Here is a 14251-nt window from a genome sequence, read left to right as displayed (position 1 = left end):
GAGAGAGAGAGAGAGAGAGAGAGAGAGAGAGAGACTTTCGTTCCTGGATCGAAGAAGAATGAAGAAAGAAAGAGGAGGATTAAATAAATAAATTCTGAAGGAAAAGAGGAGGGGAGAGGGTTGTGTGTACGTACGAACCGGTTAATCCTGTGCTGTATTGGACCCCGTTCAACACGCCCCTGGCGACTTGTGCAGTCTCGAGTTTGTACGTGTCCTGTAACCTCATCAAAGCGACGGCCGCCCCATTAAGATCCTCGTCAGTTGGGAATTTAAGGTCGCTCCTAGAGCTGGTTATATTCGCCACGAAAGACTTGCCCACGTCCTGGGTGATCAGCTCCTCGACCCGTTTCCAATCCGTGGTCAGCCGTTTCACCAATAGATAAGCGTTGATCGGATTGGACAGGTACTGCTGAATGTTTCTCGACGCCTCCTCGTGCTCTCTCGCGTAATCCTCCACGTTTCTAAAGAAGGAGAAACATGGCGGGAGCCGTTAAAAATAAAAATAAAAATAAAAATATATATATGTATGTGTGTGTTATCAATCATATATAAACACGAATCGAGACGGATCAGATGAATAAATTTCATTCTCGAGAGAAGGGAACACGATATTTATTTACCTCGTTATCGATAATGATACGATGAGAATTAAATATCGATAATTCAATTCCTTTTAACACGTTGACTGCCACGCGTGTTTCTAACGAAATTCTCCTTCAGGCCATGTGGTGCGCCACTGTATCCAGTGTATTCCAGTACCTTCTTTTACCCATATTTTAGTAATGTAATTCTGTTTCGTTATTTTGCCTAGTTTTGCAAGATGAAAAAAATGAAGGGAGGATGTTCGAGTTTGACGATTAAAAAAAACGAGGAGAGGAAGGAAGGATGTTTTAAAAAATAGGGGAGGGGAGAAGGGACGGGAGGGAGGGGGAGAATCTGTCGAGAACGCGCGAGAAAGTTGAAACAACGGGAAACGACGGCGTTACGCGAGACATTGTTAAAAAAATATAGACTTTCAGCTTCTCCTGTAATTTAACTTCGAAACTTGGAACCAAGGGAAAGTTTTCGAAAGTTGCGAAATCCTCAAAAGCAATGATAACTTTCCCTCCTCTTCTCTCCCTCGATTCTTCTATCTTCAGGAAGTTTGCGGTTATATTATATATATATAACTCTTTCGAACTGCGATCGACTGCGAAATGCGATCAGAATGCGTTGTTTCAGCTACGAAAATATCCGTGTTTTTTAAAACATTTATAGTTTGACAAATTTTAATCAAAAAGGTTGACGATATTTTTTATCGAAGAGAAAAGAATTTTTGCTTACCAACGCAGCAATTCTTGTGCGATCGTATTCCAAAGTCAAAGTCTTTACACATCTTAAAAAGTTTTGTGTGATTCTTGTGTATTTCAAAGTCAATATGTTATTATGCGAAGATCTTGCTGCATAAATGCACTATCGTGTAAATTGGTGAATCATTTTCAAATTTTCCTTACCTATAATCTTGAGATTTTCTTCATCTTAAAGTTTTTTTAATGTATATATTTCGTTCATTGAAAATAGTAAATGTAAACGTTCGAATACTTTCGTTACCCATTGTAGATACAGTCATAGTTACACATTTTAAAAAATTTTGTGCTGATCATAATATGTTTATTAGTAGAAATATTATAGAAAATTTTATTATCAACGTAGTAAGTTCTGTATTTCAAAGTCAAAGTGTTATTATCTTGTACGAGAATAGATACAGAAGTCTTTACATATGTTAGGTTATACTTGGAAGAATACGTTTATCGATAGAATATTATAGAAAATCAATCTTGCTAAGTAAAAAATAATTCCACTATTTTCAAAAATTGGATCCACAAAGTACACGAAATCAATTTTCAAATTTATATTCGTTGTTATCAAATCTCTTATAAAGATGAAGCAGCGATGAATTCGACTCGAAATCTTTATATCCTCGCTCCCGCCATCTATCTCGAAACAATTTACCAATCCTCGCCGCTTCCTGCCGTTCCAATTTCTCTCTCTGTTCCATGATCCCTTCCAACCCTCCCCTAACGGGGTTTAAAGAGACCCCGTACAAAGGACTCTCGGCAAGATGACGAGGGAATTATTCAACCCCCTATTTCCTCTATTTTGGCCGGCCACCGTGCAATAGGCAATAACTGCCTGCCGTAGATAACGACCGAACTTCACCTCTGATCCTCGAAGGGGGCCCAGAATAATTCGCGAAGATCGCTCTTAGTGCGTGGAAAACCTTTTCCTCGGTGAGATTAGAGAAGAAAATCTGCGCAGTTGGCACTCCTCAAGCTCCAGTTTCAGATTTTTACTTATTTTGCTTAATTGAATGCGATTGATTTCGTAAATTTCATAAGTTTCTTGATATAACGTATTATATGATAATCTTATGAAGCGAAGAGTAATATAACGTTGAATAGCTAAACGTTTCACAGGATATTCTTCTTCCCCATCGTTATTTATTTTATTAGGTGTGCAAATAAGTTCCTTCTTTTTTTCTACGATCGTAATATCTGATCCAGTCGAATTACTTCCTGTTGGTGGCGCCATCTGAAAGAGCGTTCTTTTGTTTTCAAGAAGAGTCGTGACGAGCGCTTCAAGAGTTTCCAGTCCTATGCAACAATTTCGAGCAATATGGCGTGCGGGAAACGTCATTCGCGTCACTGTTTACTTTTTGCATACCAATTTAGGAAATCGGCTTTAGAAGCTATTGAAATGGTTTGTGCGCGGAATATGCAAAAGATTTAAAGTCGGAAATTTTAATTTGGAAGACGACGATCGTTTAAGTGCACCGAGAAAGTTCGACGACGGTGAGTTAGAAGAATTGTTCGACGAAAATCCGATCCACGAGAGGAATTGGCAGAAAGATTGGGAGTCACGAGACGAGCGGTTTCATTTATCCGACTGAAACAATCGGATAATCTTGTACCTAATTTACGTAATAAAATCTTGAATTTTCTTTTGGAAAAAGAAGGGGAAAGAAATTATTTCTACATTTAATAATATTATCCTCTTTTAATCCTTCGAAGAGAAGATACGAGCGAAAATAAATTCGTATATATGATAAATATACATATAGTTCTTTTGCGCAAACTGTTATCAACAGAATATTCCAGGATCAAAAATGCAACAAGTATATCCCACTAAAGTGAAAATAAGAAAAGAAAAATATATAAAAAAGTATGATAAAAAGTATGAAATGATTTTTATCCATCGGAGGAAACAGTGAAAGCGATTGTATATCGTTCAAACGTAAATTCATTGCAAGAAATAATAGAAAGAAATAATAGCACGTTTGTTGAAAGCAAGATAAAGATGGAATTCGTAAAGCAGTATAAAATTCAAGTTTCCTCAAGATGTCAAGCTTGCAACGACATTTTGAAATGGAAACATAAACTTCTTTTCAATAATGTAACGATGCGTGATAATAACAACATTTCTTTCTTATCGTATCTTATCTTTTCTTATTCATTTTCTTTTCTTATTGCTCAGAACTGATGCAGTTTCATCGTTTAATCCTTTGCACTCACACGAATGGTGTTTCTCAGCCATCACTTGAATTCGAATAGCTTTTCCAAGCTCTTTACGTAAAATCATACGAAGCGTAGAGTAATATAATGTCGACAGGTAAATTTTCTTATCTTAAATTGGATCGCGGATCGGATCTTCGCCATTGATCCGAGTTTGACGGTAAGTATAGACGATAGGAATATTATTTTCAATTGTTTTTCGAACAAAGACGAGTTCGATTTTGTATAAGAAATCAAAATAAGAATAATTATCCGGTGCACATTAAAAAGGATTATAAGGTTCATAATAAATCAAGGATGCATCTTGCCCGATCGTTTATGCGATATATATAGAGTATTTAATATTCGACAAATTTTTTTTCTTTATACGTAAAAATACGTTACTTATACACGTGCGTTTTGAGGTTAGCTGTAAGAAATTCATCGAAACGTGTGGAACAATTGTCTCGAGTGCAAAAGATTGATATAATATATGACGGGGACAAAAATTTCCAATCGCGTCTTCGAAGAAACGAAAAGAAAGAATAGAAAAATAGGAAAACTACAAAATAAAAGCTCAAAGAAGCCCCTGATAATTACGATCAAAGACAGTAATAATAACCAGCTACCTTTAGAAAAAAAGAAGAGGCAGCAATTCGTTTCCAAAAACCAAGGAATAACTGTAACAGTAAATCGAAGAGACGGATTAGAAGAAGCGGCATAAGACACAAACGTGACGAAGATTTCGTTTCGTTTCTCTCCTCGAATCGAGATCCCTGGCGGCCATTTGGCGGAAGCGGATCAACCAGCAGTTTTCTTTCGAGCTCTCGTTTCATCCGGTCGTTCAACCGACCAACCGAGATTGAGGACGGGGGAAGAGCCATTTGCGTGATCGGTTCGCTCGAGATAACGAGGGGAAACGGTCATGCAAATGCGATCGAAATGGAAACTCGGCCGAAACATAGCCGCTTTATCGCGACTTTAATTCGGCCGTAATTGGTACACGCCGCGCGATGATGGGCAACCGGTTAGTCGATTCATCGACTGGAAATCGCGATGGAATCACCACCGAATTCTCGCTGGTGGCGGGAGTTATCGCGAGGTTGTTCTCGATGTTGCGCAATTATCTCGGTGGAAGGGATGGAACGGATGGATGGAAGTTGGACGGAATCCTGGATTCCTAGTTCGGAATGGAAATTCGTATCGGGAAATGTTTTTCTTATCTATGAAAATTTATTATCTATCTATTTATGGTATATATTGGGAAGCTGTTACGTTATTTTAATGAAAAGTAGCATTCATCGCTCTTTTCCAATGGAATCTTTTTCGACTTTTCGAGTGTTGATTTTTTTCTTATACAGGAAATGTTGTTTTTAAATTGCATTTCTAAAGTTTGTTGAAAAGGTGAAAATTGATCTATGAGGGAGAATTTCATAACCTTCAAAAGTTTTTGTAAGTTTTTGTGCAGTAATAAAAAAAAAGAAAAGAATATGAATTGTAAAATTTAAAATTCATTAGAATATATTTTTTTTTTTTTTTGCAGAAATACAAACTTTCCGCCAATGGAGGAATAGCAAAGCAACTCGAACGTTGAATGAACGCAAATCTATTACCAAATCGTCGTGTATCTCCGACTTTCTCTATTAACCTTTTCGCTCATAGAAATTCATCGTCTTATAACAAAGTGTACTTAAATCGAGGATTTAAAGTTTTAAATTAATATAATATCGGACTACTAGTAATAATTTGTAAATAATTGTAGTAATAAAATCGATGATGGAGAATTTCATAACCTAAAAGAATACAAATTATAAAATTCATTAAAACGCATCTTTTTTTTTTTTTTGTAGAAATATAAACTTTTCAAAGACACCAATGAAAGAATAGTAAAACATCTTGAACGTTGAATGAACGCAAATCCATTACCAAACCTTTTCTCGTTGTGTATCTCTGACTTTCTCTATTAACCTTTTCGCTCATAGAAATCCTCTTATAACACGATGTACTTAAATAATAAATGAAGATTTAGAGTTTTATGTATTGGAATATTAATATAATAGTTTGTCTATATACAATACACAGAGGTATCTCGTTTATGGAACGAGATATTGAAAATTGGAACGCGTTGTTATAGATATGCGTGTGTGTGTAGAAAGCGATTAGCGAGTTAAATATAGAGAAAGAATTAAATTATGTGTGCGCGCGCATCAACGGTTCGTGTCTCGACTATTCGAGAAGGAAGGAGGTCGATTTTCGTCGCGATGATTCCCCATGAAATGCAGGGAAAGAGGGCGCGACACAACACTAGAAAATGTACACAGATGTATGGTAATGGCCGTTACTGGAGAATTATTATGAAACGAGACATTCGAAACGAGGTATTGGATTGTTGCGTGATAAATCTTATTACGAGATAAACGATACAAATAAGTGTAATTTCCGTACCGAATGAAACAATTGTTGATTATTATCGTTCGATAATAAGTTCGAGATAAGAGAATATATGAGCGTATAATTAATAGGGCTATTAATGTAACAATTATTCTCGAATTTTTCATTGTCCAAGGACAAAGTGACCGATGAATAATTCCATCGGCGGTTCATGCAAATCGGGTGTGTCAAACATTAAAATACGGCTCGTTAGGATTCTCTCCCTCGACAATGTTTCGCGGGAAAGTTTGCGATTAGTTCCTAAGAAAATATTTCGTGGGAAACCGGGGGCTCTGTGTTGTCTGGCAAACCTGCATAAATTTAAACCTGGTTAAAATGGAGGAATTGAATAAACGCTTTCTAAAAATATTAAACTACTCGTAAATATTAAAAAATTACAATTACAAAATTATACAAAAATGAATGATTAAACGCTATGAAAATTACATTATGCTTAAAATTACTAAATATTTATGAACGAAAAAACACGGTTTATTAATCAACGCATCTTCTACCGGTTATTTCGCCTCGAAAGAGCGAAAAGGTTGAGATCAGGTGTACGAGATGTCGTGGAACGCCTGTTCGCGGAGTGGTCTCGTTCTACTTGATGCAAGCAATTAAAATAATAGCCTTTTGATCTGGCGCTGTAATTCGTTACTTCCGCTGATGTAATCGAACCGGATTCCGGCTATTCCACGTTCCACGACGTTGGAATTCTTCCTAAGATAGATGCCTCGTTTAATTTTGAAAAATAATTTTGTATAAATAATTGTGCATCTTTGAATGAATTTTAAAGAGTTTTTTCGATCCTGAAAAATAATTATGTATAAATAATTATGCATCTTTGAACGAATTTTAAAGGTGAAGTGCTTCTTTGTGTTCCTGCTCGTATTCAATTTCCATTTTGAATAATTCTGAAAAATTATTAATGTATTTTTCTACATCGTACATTTTTGATGGAATTTAAAGAAAATATTTAATTCAAGAATTTAATTCGAATGATAGACTGATCAAAAGATAATCTCATTGATCAAGGAGCATTAATATGATTAAAAAGTGACAATATTTTTCTACATTTTTGATGGGATTTAAAGAAAATATTTAATTCAAAAATTTAATTCGAATGATAGACCAATCAAAAGATAATCTCAAGTAGTATTAATATGATTAAAAAGTGACGAAAAAATATAATTTCTTGCTTAATCGTGGTTTAAGATACGTCGCGTGTCAAGCTGCATTTTTCATGCACATTTCAGACACGGGTTCCTTTTAAAAAAAAAAAAAAAGGAACGCTCTTACGTTGATGAATGAATGTGATTCTCTTGGCATAGTTGCGCCAAGAGTGGTTAGATTGCATAATCTAAATCGCGTGTATTAAAATCGCTACGTGTTTCGAATCGCTCGACGATTCAATGAATCGATATCGAGAAGAAGAAACGAAAAATTTCCTACGAACGTTAATCAATTTTCCAATCGATTCGTCCTGCGAAATTGATTATATTCGAAACACGCGCGTTTAAATTATATTTGTTCGTATCCAAGATAGCGTGCTCCGTTATACCGGTTGCATGTCCAAGGAGCGTTCGTCGTTTCTTTTTTTTTTTTTTTAATAAAAATTACAAGTGTATTATGGTCGTTTAAAGTTGTTGTTGTACCTCGTCTTACGAGGGGATTAAAGAAAAATTCTTTTTTTTTTTAATCTCGAAATCTCTTCCCATAGATCCATAGAAGAAGATTTATTGCAAGATTTATTATCATTGTTTTCTCGTTTAAGATTGAAATTAAATATCGTTGGATAGGCAAGAGCAAAAGAGTCGAGTGAATTGTTCATCGTATCGTGAATAAAACTGTCGAGAAGGTGATTAAGTAAGCGGTCATGGTTGCGTTCAGCATCTTACTATGTATCGTCCCGAGTGAAAACTTTCCTGCTCGGCTCTCCTCTTCCCCCGGCCTAAGTACCTCATTTGTACTTCCATTATCTTGGCACGGTGCGCCATCGTTGAGAATGGAACAATGGCGAACGAACATTTCCAATGTTTATTCTTTCTTTCCTTCCTTCCTTCCTTCCTTCCTTTCTTCCTTCCTTTCTTTCTTTCTTTCTTTTCTTTTCTTTCCTTTAAAAAAGTAAATACCGAAAATGCTTTTTAATATTCGATAACTTTTCTAACTCCCGAGTTACTCGAATCTTTGGAAACTTTCCAAACACGGTTCGTTTAAAGTTCCAAAGTAATATCTGTTGCATTCGCGAGGAAAAATACAATACAAAGGAAGGAAGGATATTTACTTTCTTTTACATCGCGATATACATATATCAATCTAATGTTTATATCATTTCGTCGTACACCTAACGTAATGACGAGCAAACAGTAGTTGTATTCCCCCCTCTCCTGTCCCCAGTAGTCGTCCAGTATTCCGATAAATCATCGTGATACATGTCGATGGATGACGAATGCTCCCGAATGCCCGGCCAAGTAGGATGTTCGCGCGCCTCCGGTAAAATTGGCATCGTCGCGGCCGATTCGCCAGTACGAGAGAGAAAGAGATAGTGAGAGAGAGAGATCGTGGCCAGGCCTCGTGGATTAATAATCCACGAAAGCTCGGTGGCATTCGATAAATTATTCCTCGCCGTTAGATTCTAAATAGAGGGTTTATTAAGTTAAATCTCGATTTTCCTCCTTCCATTCGCTTGTTAATCAATTGTTGCGAATCGAGGAAAGGGAAATTTAAGGGAATTTTAAGAATAATTTTTCTTTCAGTTTCGTTCAAGTTACAACGATAGAAAGTGTGTGACTGTGTACGACGCGTATTTTCCTTTGGGGAGAGCGGCCACTGAGCGGTTATCGAGACACGTGTCGGATAGGTTTAAAAACATCGTCTGGGATCGAACGAAAACATTCGATGTGAAAGAAACGGGCGGGTTATTATTCCAATAGCGAATCGGTTTCAATTTCTTCTCTACAAGAAATACCTACGAGAAACGATTAACAACGATATTGGATATTGCGACGATTTATTTCTGCGACTATTTTGTGGAAAGAAAATGATTTCAAAGGAATGCGAGGATATCTCGCGTTCGAGTATCCAAACAATGTTACTTTTTCTTTCTTTTAACCTCTTAAATTCCAATAGCAATTCCACAAACAACAAGAATGTCGGTCACACGTTCACAATTTGTTCGTTGGTATCGTCTTCTGTAACTACTCGCTTTTCATAAAGGAAATATAATAAAATCGCTATCACTATCCCTATGTTTAAAATATATCTATCAAATCATTTTTTGCGATGTTAGCAGAACTTTCATCGATTACGCTTAATACATTCTTTTCAACGACGATTTTTAAAAGTTACCTTTCTAATATTCCAATATTTTTCAAGAAAAAATTGGATTAAGCGTTCGTGCCACACGTACGATATTTATACAAGTTATAAGGGATTAATTTTAGAGGGGCTTTTATTCCACTCCATCGAAAATATAAGAACGAGCGCGTGATCGACGAAAGAAAAAGGTCTCGATTATCCGTTGGAAATTGGAATCGATAAGTCCGCGTTTCTCCAAACGTCGCCACCGCTTTCTTTTTTTTTTTTTCGCAGGCAAACGTGTCGGTGTCTGGCGGAGTATCCAATTACAATTGGGCCGCGATTCAATCGCGATATCAACTCGGGAACAGAGAGGGAATAGGGACATCCCATTGTCCCCAGGCTGGCACAATGGCCACAGGCGCGGACGTCTTTCGCGCTCCGTTATCTCGGGAAGGGGGAGAGGGAGAGATCCCCCACGAATTTCTCCCCTTTCAACCGTCGATTTCACGCTTTCGTCGCGTCGGGGAGTCACGATAGCGCTGCATGGACAAAATTCATTTTCGAATATAATGATAAAGAACGATCGTTTCAATTATTAATGACAACTATTGAAATTTTAATAAATTAAGTATTCTTCAAGCGTTTACGAATTAAACGAAATATTTTATAAATTTTTTAAGAAGCATTTAAATTATCGATAAGTTTTTTTATTTATTTTTTAGTTTCGTGAATTAAACTCAAGGTTAAGTAATTGCTTCGTAATTTGGAAATTCACGCGATTCACATTGTTCCGCTCGACGAGAATCGAAAAGTAGAAACTTTCAATTTTTTTTTATTCGATTTGCAAAATTATATTAATGACTAGCGGATTCTTTGATCTAATCATTCATATTTATGGATTAATTTTAATCTATCTTATATATATAATATATATTCCTAATTTTAGTTGGCAATTTTTTTATTTCTTTCAATCTTTGAGCAAATCTTCTCATAGTGCTTTTTTCATTTTATAATTTTCAGTTTAAGTCCGTATCTATCGGATAATTCATAGAGAAAGGATCATCGAGGACATTCCGTTGCAAATAGTCATAACTTCTTTCTATCAATAAGTATTCTTTCCTTAACAAAATTAATCAGCTGCTACAACTTTTTTACTCAAGAGTTCACGAATATTCGTACACTTTTATTATCAACAAATAATAAATCGAAAGCAGAGTATCGTTCGTATCTAAAAAATTAAATCTCCTCCTTTTTAAGTAACCTTAAAAAAAAAAAGAATTAATTTTATCCAATTTAATCTCAAGCTGTGCATCGTACCCTCGCCCCTTTCCCCTCCTGCCTGAATTTTCGCTCGAAGTTTTTAGTTTCAGGAAAGTTTTCGGATTTGGAATTATTTTCAGATGACTTTCGATTCTCTCGAAATTGAATAATTCTCGATCGAACTTTTTCTCCAAACGAAAAGAAGGGACGGGATCGTGCGCGAGTCATGACGGGTCGGAATGTTGCAGGGGTGGAAATACCAACAGGGGTGGAAGCCTCCCTAAATTTTCTCCAGGTTGAGCACAATTTACCGCGCGGGGAATGCGAGGATGTAATGTAGGGTTGTTGAACATGTTCCTAATTTGAAGGGAGAGAGGGAGGGGGGAGGGGGAGGAGGAGCTGCCTGCAATTTCAACCGCTGTCTGAAATCTCGCATTCTTGCCAGGTAACGATCGTACACCTCGATCGTATCCTCGAAAAGCCAGGAATTTTAAACATTTTCCGATAACATTCGCGTTAAAAGTTGGGAGGGGAGGAGGGAGGAATGAATTAAAAATTAATCGAGGAATAATAATTAAAGGAATTTCAGAAGTCGATTTCGAGCAAAGGTTTGCGAAGGAATGAGGGAGGGAGGGGATTGATCAATCGTGAAATTAATTTCTCGCTCGCAAACAAACTCCGACTTGACGAGTTCGAACTTCAAACAAATTTTAATCGAGTTCTCCGTTCTACCTCGAAACAATGAAACTCGATTAATGATATCCAACCTTCTAACCTTTCTAACCTCTCCTCTCTCTCTCTCTCTCTCTCTCTCTCTCTCCTTCCATAATTCGCGAGTTTTCAATTTCGAATATCCACGATTCGTAATTCGTAAATTTCACTCGATCTCGAAAATTGGGGATCGTGCACGGGTCGAAAGGATGTATCGATCTCGCCATTGTCGGCCGGAAGGGGCCAAGTGTGACGAGGTGTCGTATAAATTACCGGAATAAACGAGCCAGGTGCGCTTGACTTTGGCCGTTCGCGCGTTCACCGTTCACCTGACATCCGCAGCTGTGGCAGGATCCCCGTGACATCCCGCATCCCAGGATCGGTCCACTCGTTCCAAGAGAGAGAGAGAGGGGGGGGGGGGAGAGAGAGATGGGGCGAACCGATCAGGCCAACTCCTGAGCGTCGTTCCACGGATCCTAATGAGCTTTCGCGATTGCTATCCGCCACCCTTTTCCACCCTTCCCACCGATTTCCTCGACTCCTATGCGTCCGGATGCGCGCTGATTAAAGCCGGACGCTGCGCACGTGTTCGCGCCCATGCATCGAGAATATCCCCGTGTTCTCGAAACACTTTCGCCATTTTCTTCTTCCTCCCTCGTCTTCGTCGATGGATCCAACGAAATCATCTTTATTTAATTATTCCTTTGGCAATCGAATGGTGGCTTTCAGGCATCACTCGATTCGAAAATATCGCTTCATATATCGATAAAATAGATTCCTAAGCTGTTTACGTGTAATTTTATAGAGTGTAGAAATTGCTCGACTTACTTGTTCCTATACTATTTTCGTAAATTTCAAAGGGATAATTTCTGTAGAACGAAGAGAGAGAGAGAGAGAGAGAGAGAGAGAGAGAGAGAGAGAGAGAGAGAGAGATCCAAGAAGATATCTCTCTCTGTATCTATCTATCTATTAATTTCTCTTTCTCTCTCTCTCTCTCTCTCTATGTATTTATTTATCTATTTATATATCTATCTATTTATCTATTTATTTATATATATATCTATCTATTTATATATATATATATATATATATATATATATATATATATATAGAGAGAGAGAGAGAGAGAGAATTCAATAATCATTATTGTTCTTTAATCTTTTGCCATCGAATGGTAGCTTTCAAGTACCCTCAGTTCCAAAATATCGTTTCATATATTAATAGAATAGATTCCTAAGTGTAATCTTATAGAGTGTAGAAATTGCTCGATTTATTCGTTCCTATACTATTTTCATAAATTTCGAAGGGATAATTTCTGTAGAACGAAGAAATAGAAAGAGAAAGAGAGAATTCAATGATCGTTTGCACATTTGAAAAAATTTTATTTTGATAAATTAACTCTTTGCGCTCGAATGGTGACTTCCATTTATTTTCACTATTTATATACGACTCTTTTGAAATATCGCTTATATAGAATAAATTCCTGAGCTCTACGTGTAACCTTGCGAAGCGTAGAAACATAATATATTGTCGAATGTTTAGGTCTTTATCTCAAATTAGATCGCGGATCGAATTACATTTTCGCCATTGGTCCGAGTTTGACGGTCAGTGGGAATAGAAATATTATTTTCAATGTTTTCGAGCATGGAAGTTTTGTAAACATGGAACACGGTAAAATAAAATTAGTTCGAGTTTAATTTTTCGTTATTGAACGACGAAATTATTTCTATTCGTTAAGAAATCGACGATAAAGAGAAGGAAAAATACCGATGAAAACAATGGTGATGAATATATAAAAATAAGAATATAGACTTTAACATTCGACTTCGAAATTTTCTTTCATTACGCGTAAACACAAAATACACAAAATATTAGAATACAAAAGTTTCGTATGTTCAGTCGCGCGTGAAATCATTTTAAGTTAGCTAAGAAAATCGCGTGAAGTTGTTGGCCGAACGAGAAAGGGCTGGAGTGCATAAAGTTAATAAACCGATACCGTTATACATACGTCTCGCGAGATAAGCCGGAAGTGGAGGCAGAAATTCGATTAAAAAACCGACCGAGCAAGCGCATGTATATACACACACATATATATATATACACATATATATACATATATACATATATATATATATATATATATATATGTATATTCGTATAGCGTGTTCGCATTCGTGGCCGAGGGACACGTCGAAGGCGCGCGATAACGACAGTTCTTTATATTCCTCCATTCGATATAACGAATCCTCTCGTTAGCGCGATTTCGACGTTTTCGCTCGCCTATGCTTGTGTTCCAATGACGCTGGACGTTTCGTGCACCCTCTCTGCGTATTCTCTCTCTCTCTTTCTCTCCTCCCCTTTCTATTCCTTTTCACCCTCCAACGGTCATGGACCAGGCGACAGATTTTAATTAGCGATATACACCGATCCCAGCCTCGTTCCTTTCGACATTTCACTTCCCCATCCTCCTCCTCGTACATCTTGATCTCTATCCCCGTTAACGTAGTTAAGCCAAGATAGGGTTATTGTTATTTCTGACTGACTAATAATATTCGTGAAGTGAAAAAAAAAAATACTGGATTCAGGATTGTATTTTTTCTGATTCGAGATGGAAATGGATTGAAATGGTATTTTTTTTGCTTACGACGACGAAGATTTCTTTTTCCTTTGATTTGATAAAAAAGAAAACTGAGGAGAGACGTTTCCTCTTTTTCTTCTTCTCGCTGGTTAGCTATTTCCCTTTTCGTTCCTCCCCTCGTGCTCTCTTTTCGTTGCTGTTTTCGTTGTTCGATCGTTGGAACGACGGGAAAGGGGAAAGGAGGGAGGGGAGGTAGTTGATAGAAGCGAGACAAGCTTAAGCGCTTTTGTCCCTTGAGCGTTTCAGGGCAGCGTCGAGCTTAATAATCTTGAGCTTCGTTAACGGAAGCGCGGTTGAATGAAAATATTTCCTGATGAACTGAGGCTTCTGTAAAAATGTTCATTGTCCTTTTCTTTTCTTTTCTTTTCTTTTTTTTTTTTTT

At 37.0% G+C, this 14251-nt stretch overlaps 1 protein-coding gene across 3 annotated transcripts in view; it reads right to left on the bottom strand.

The window, feature by feature from the left end:
* Nucleotides 1–14251, bottom strand: part of LOC122715127 (prolyl 4-hydroxylase subunit alpha-1) — a 321169-nt gene that overhangs the window by 7144 nt on the left and 299774 nt on the right. For all 3 annotated transcript variants that reach the window (XM_043937050.1, XM_043937052.1, XM_043937049.1), the window contains one exon: nt 139–461. In XM_043937050.1, coding sequence (XP_043792985.1) covers nt 139–461 — 323 coding nt within the window. The remainder of the gene's footprint in view (nt 1–138; nt 462–14251) is intronic.

The sequence above is a fragment of the Apis laboriosa genome, unplaced genomic scaffold (genome assembly GCF_014066325.1).
Source record: "Apis laboriosa isolate Shangri-la unplaced genomic scaffold, ASM1406632v1 scaffold34_cov151, whole genome shotgun sequence".
NCBI classification, from domain to species: domain Eukaryota; kingdom Metazoa; phylum Arthropoda; class Insecta; order Hymenoptera; family Apidae; genus Apis; species Apis laboriosa.
This window is presented reverse-complemented; position numbering and strand designations above follow the sequence as displayed.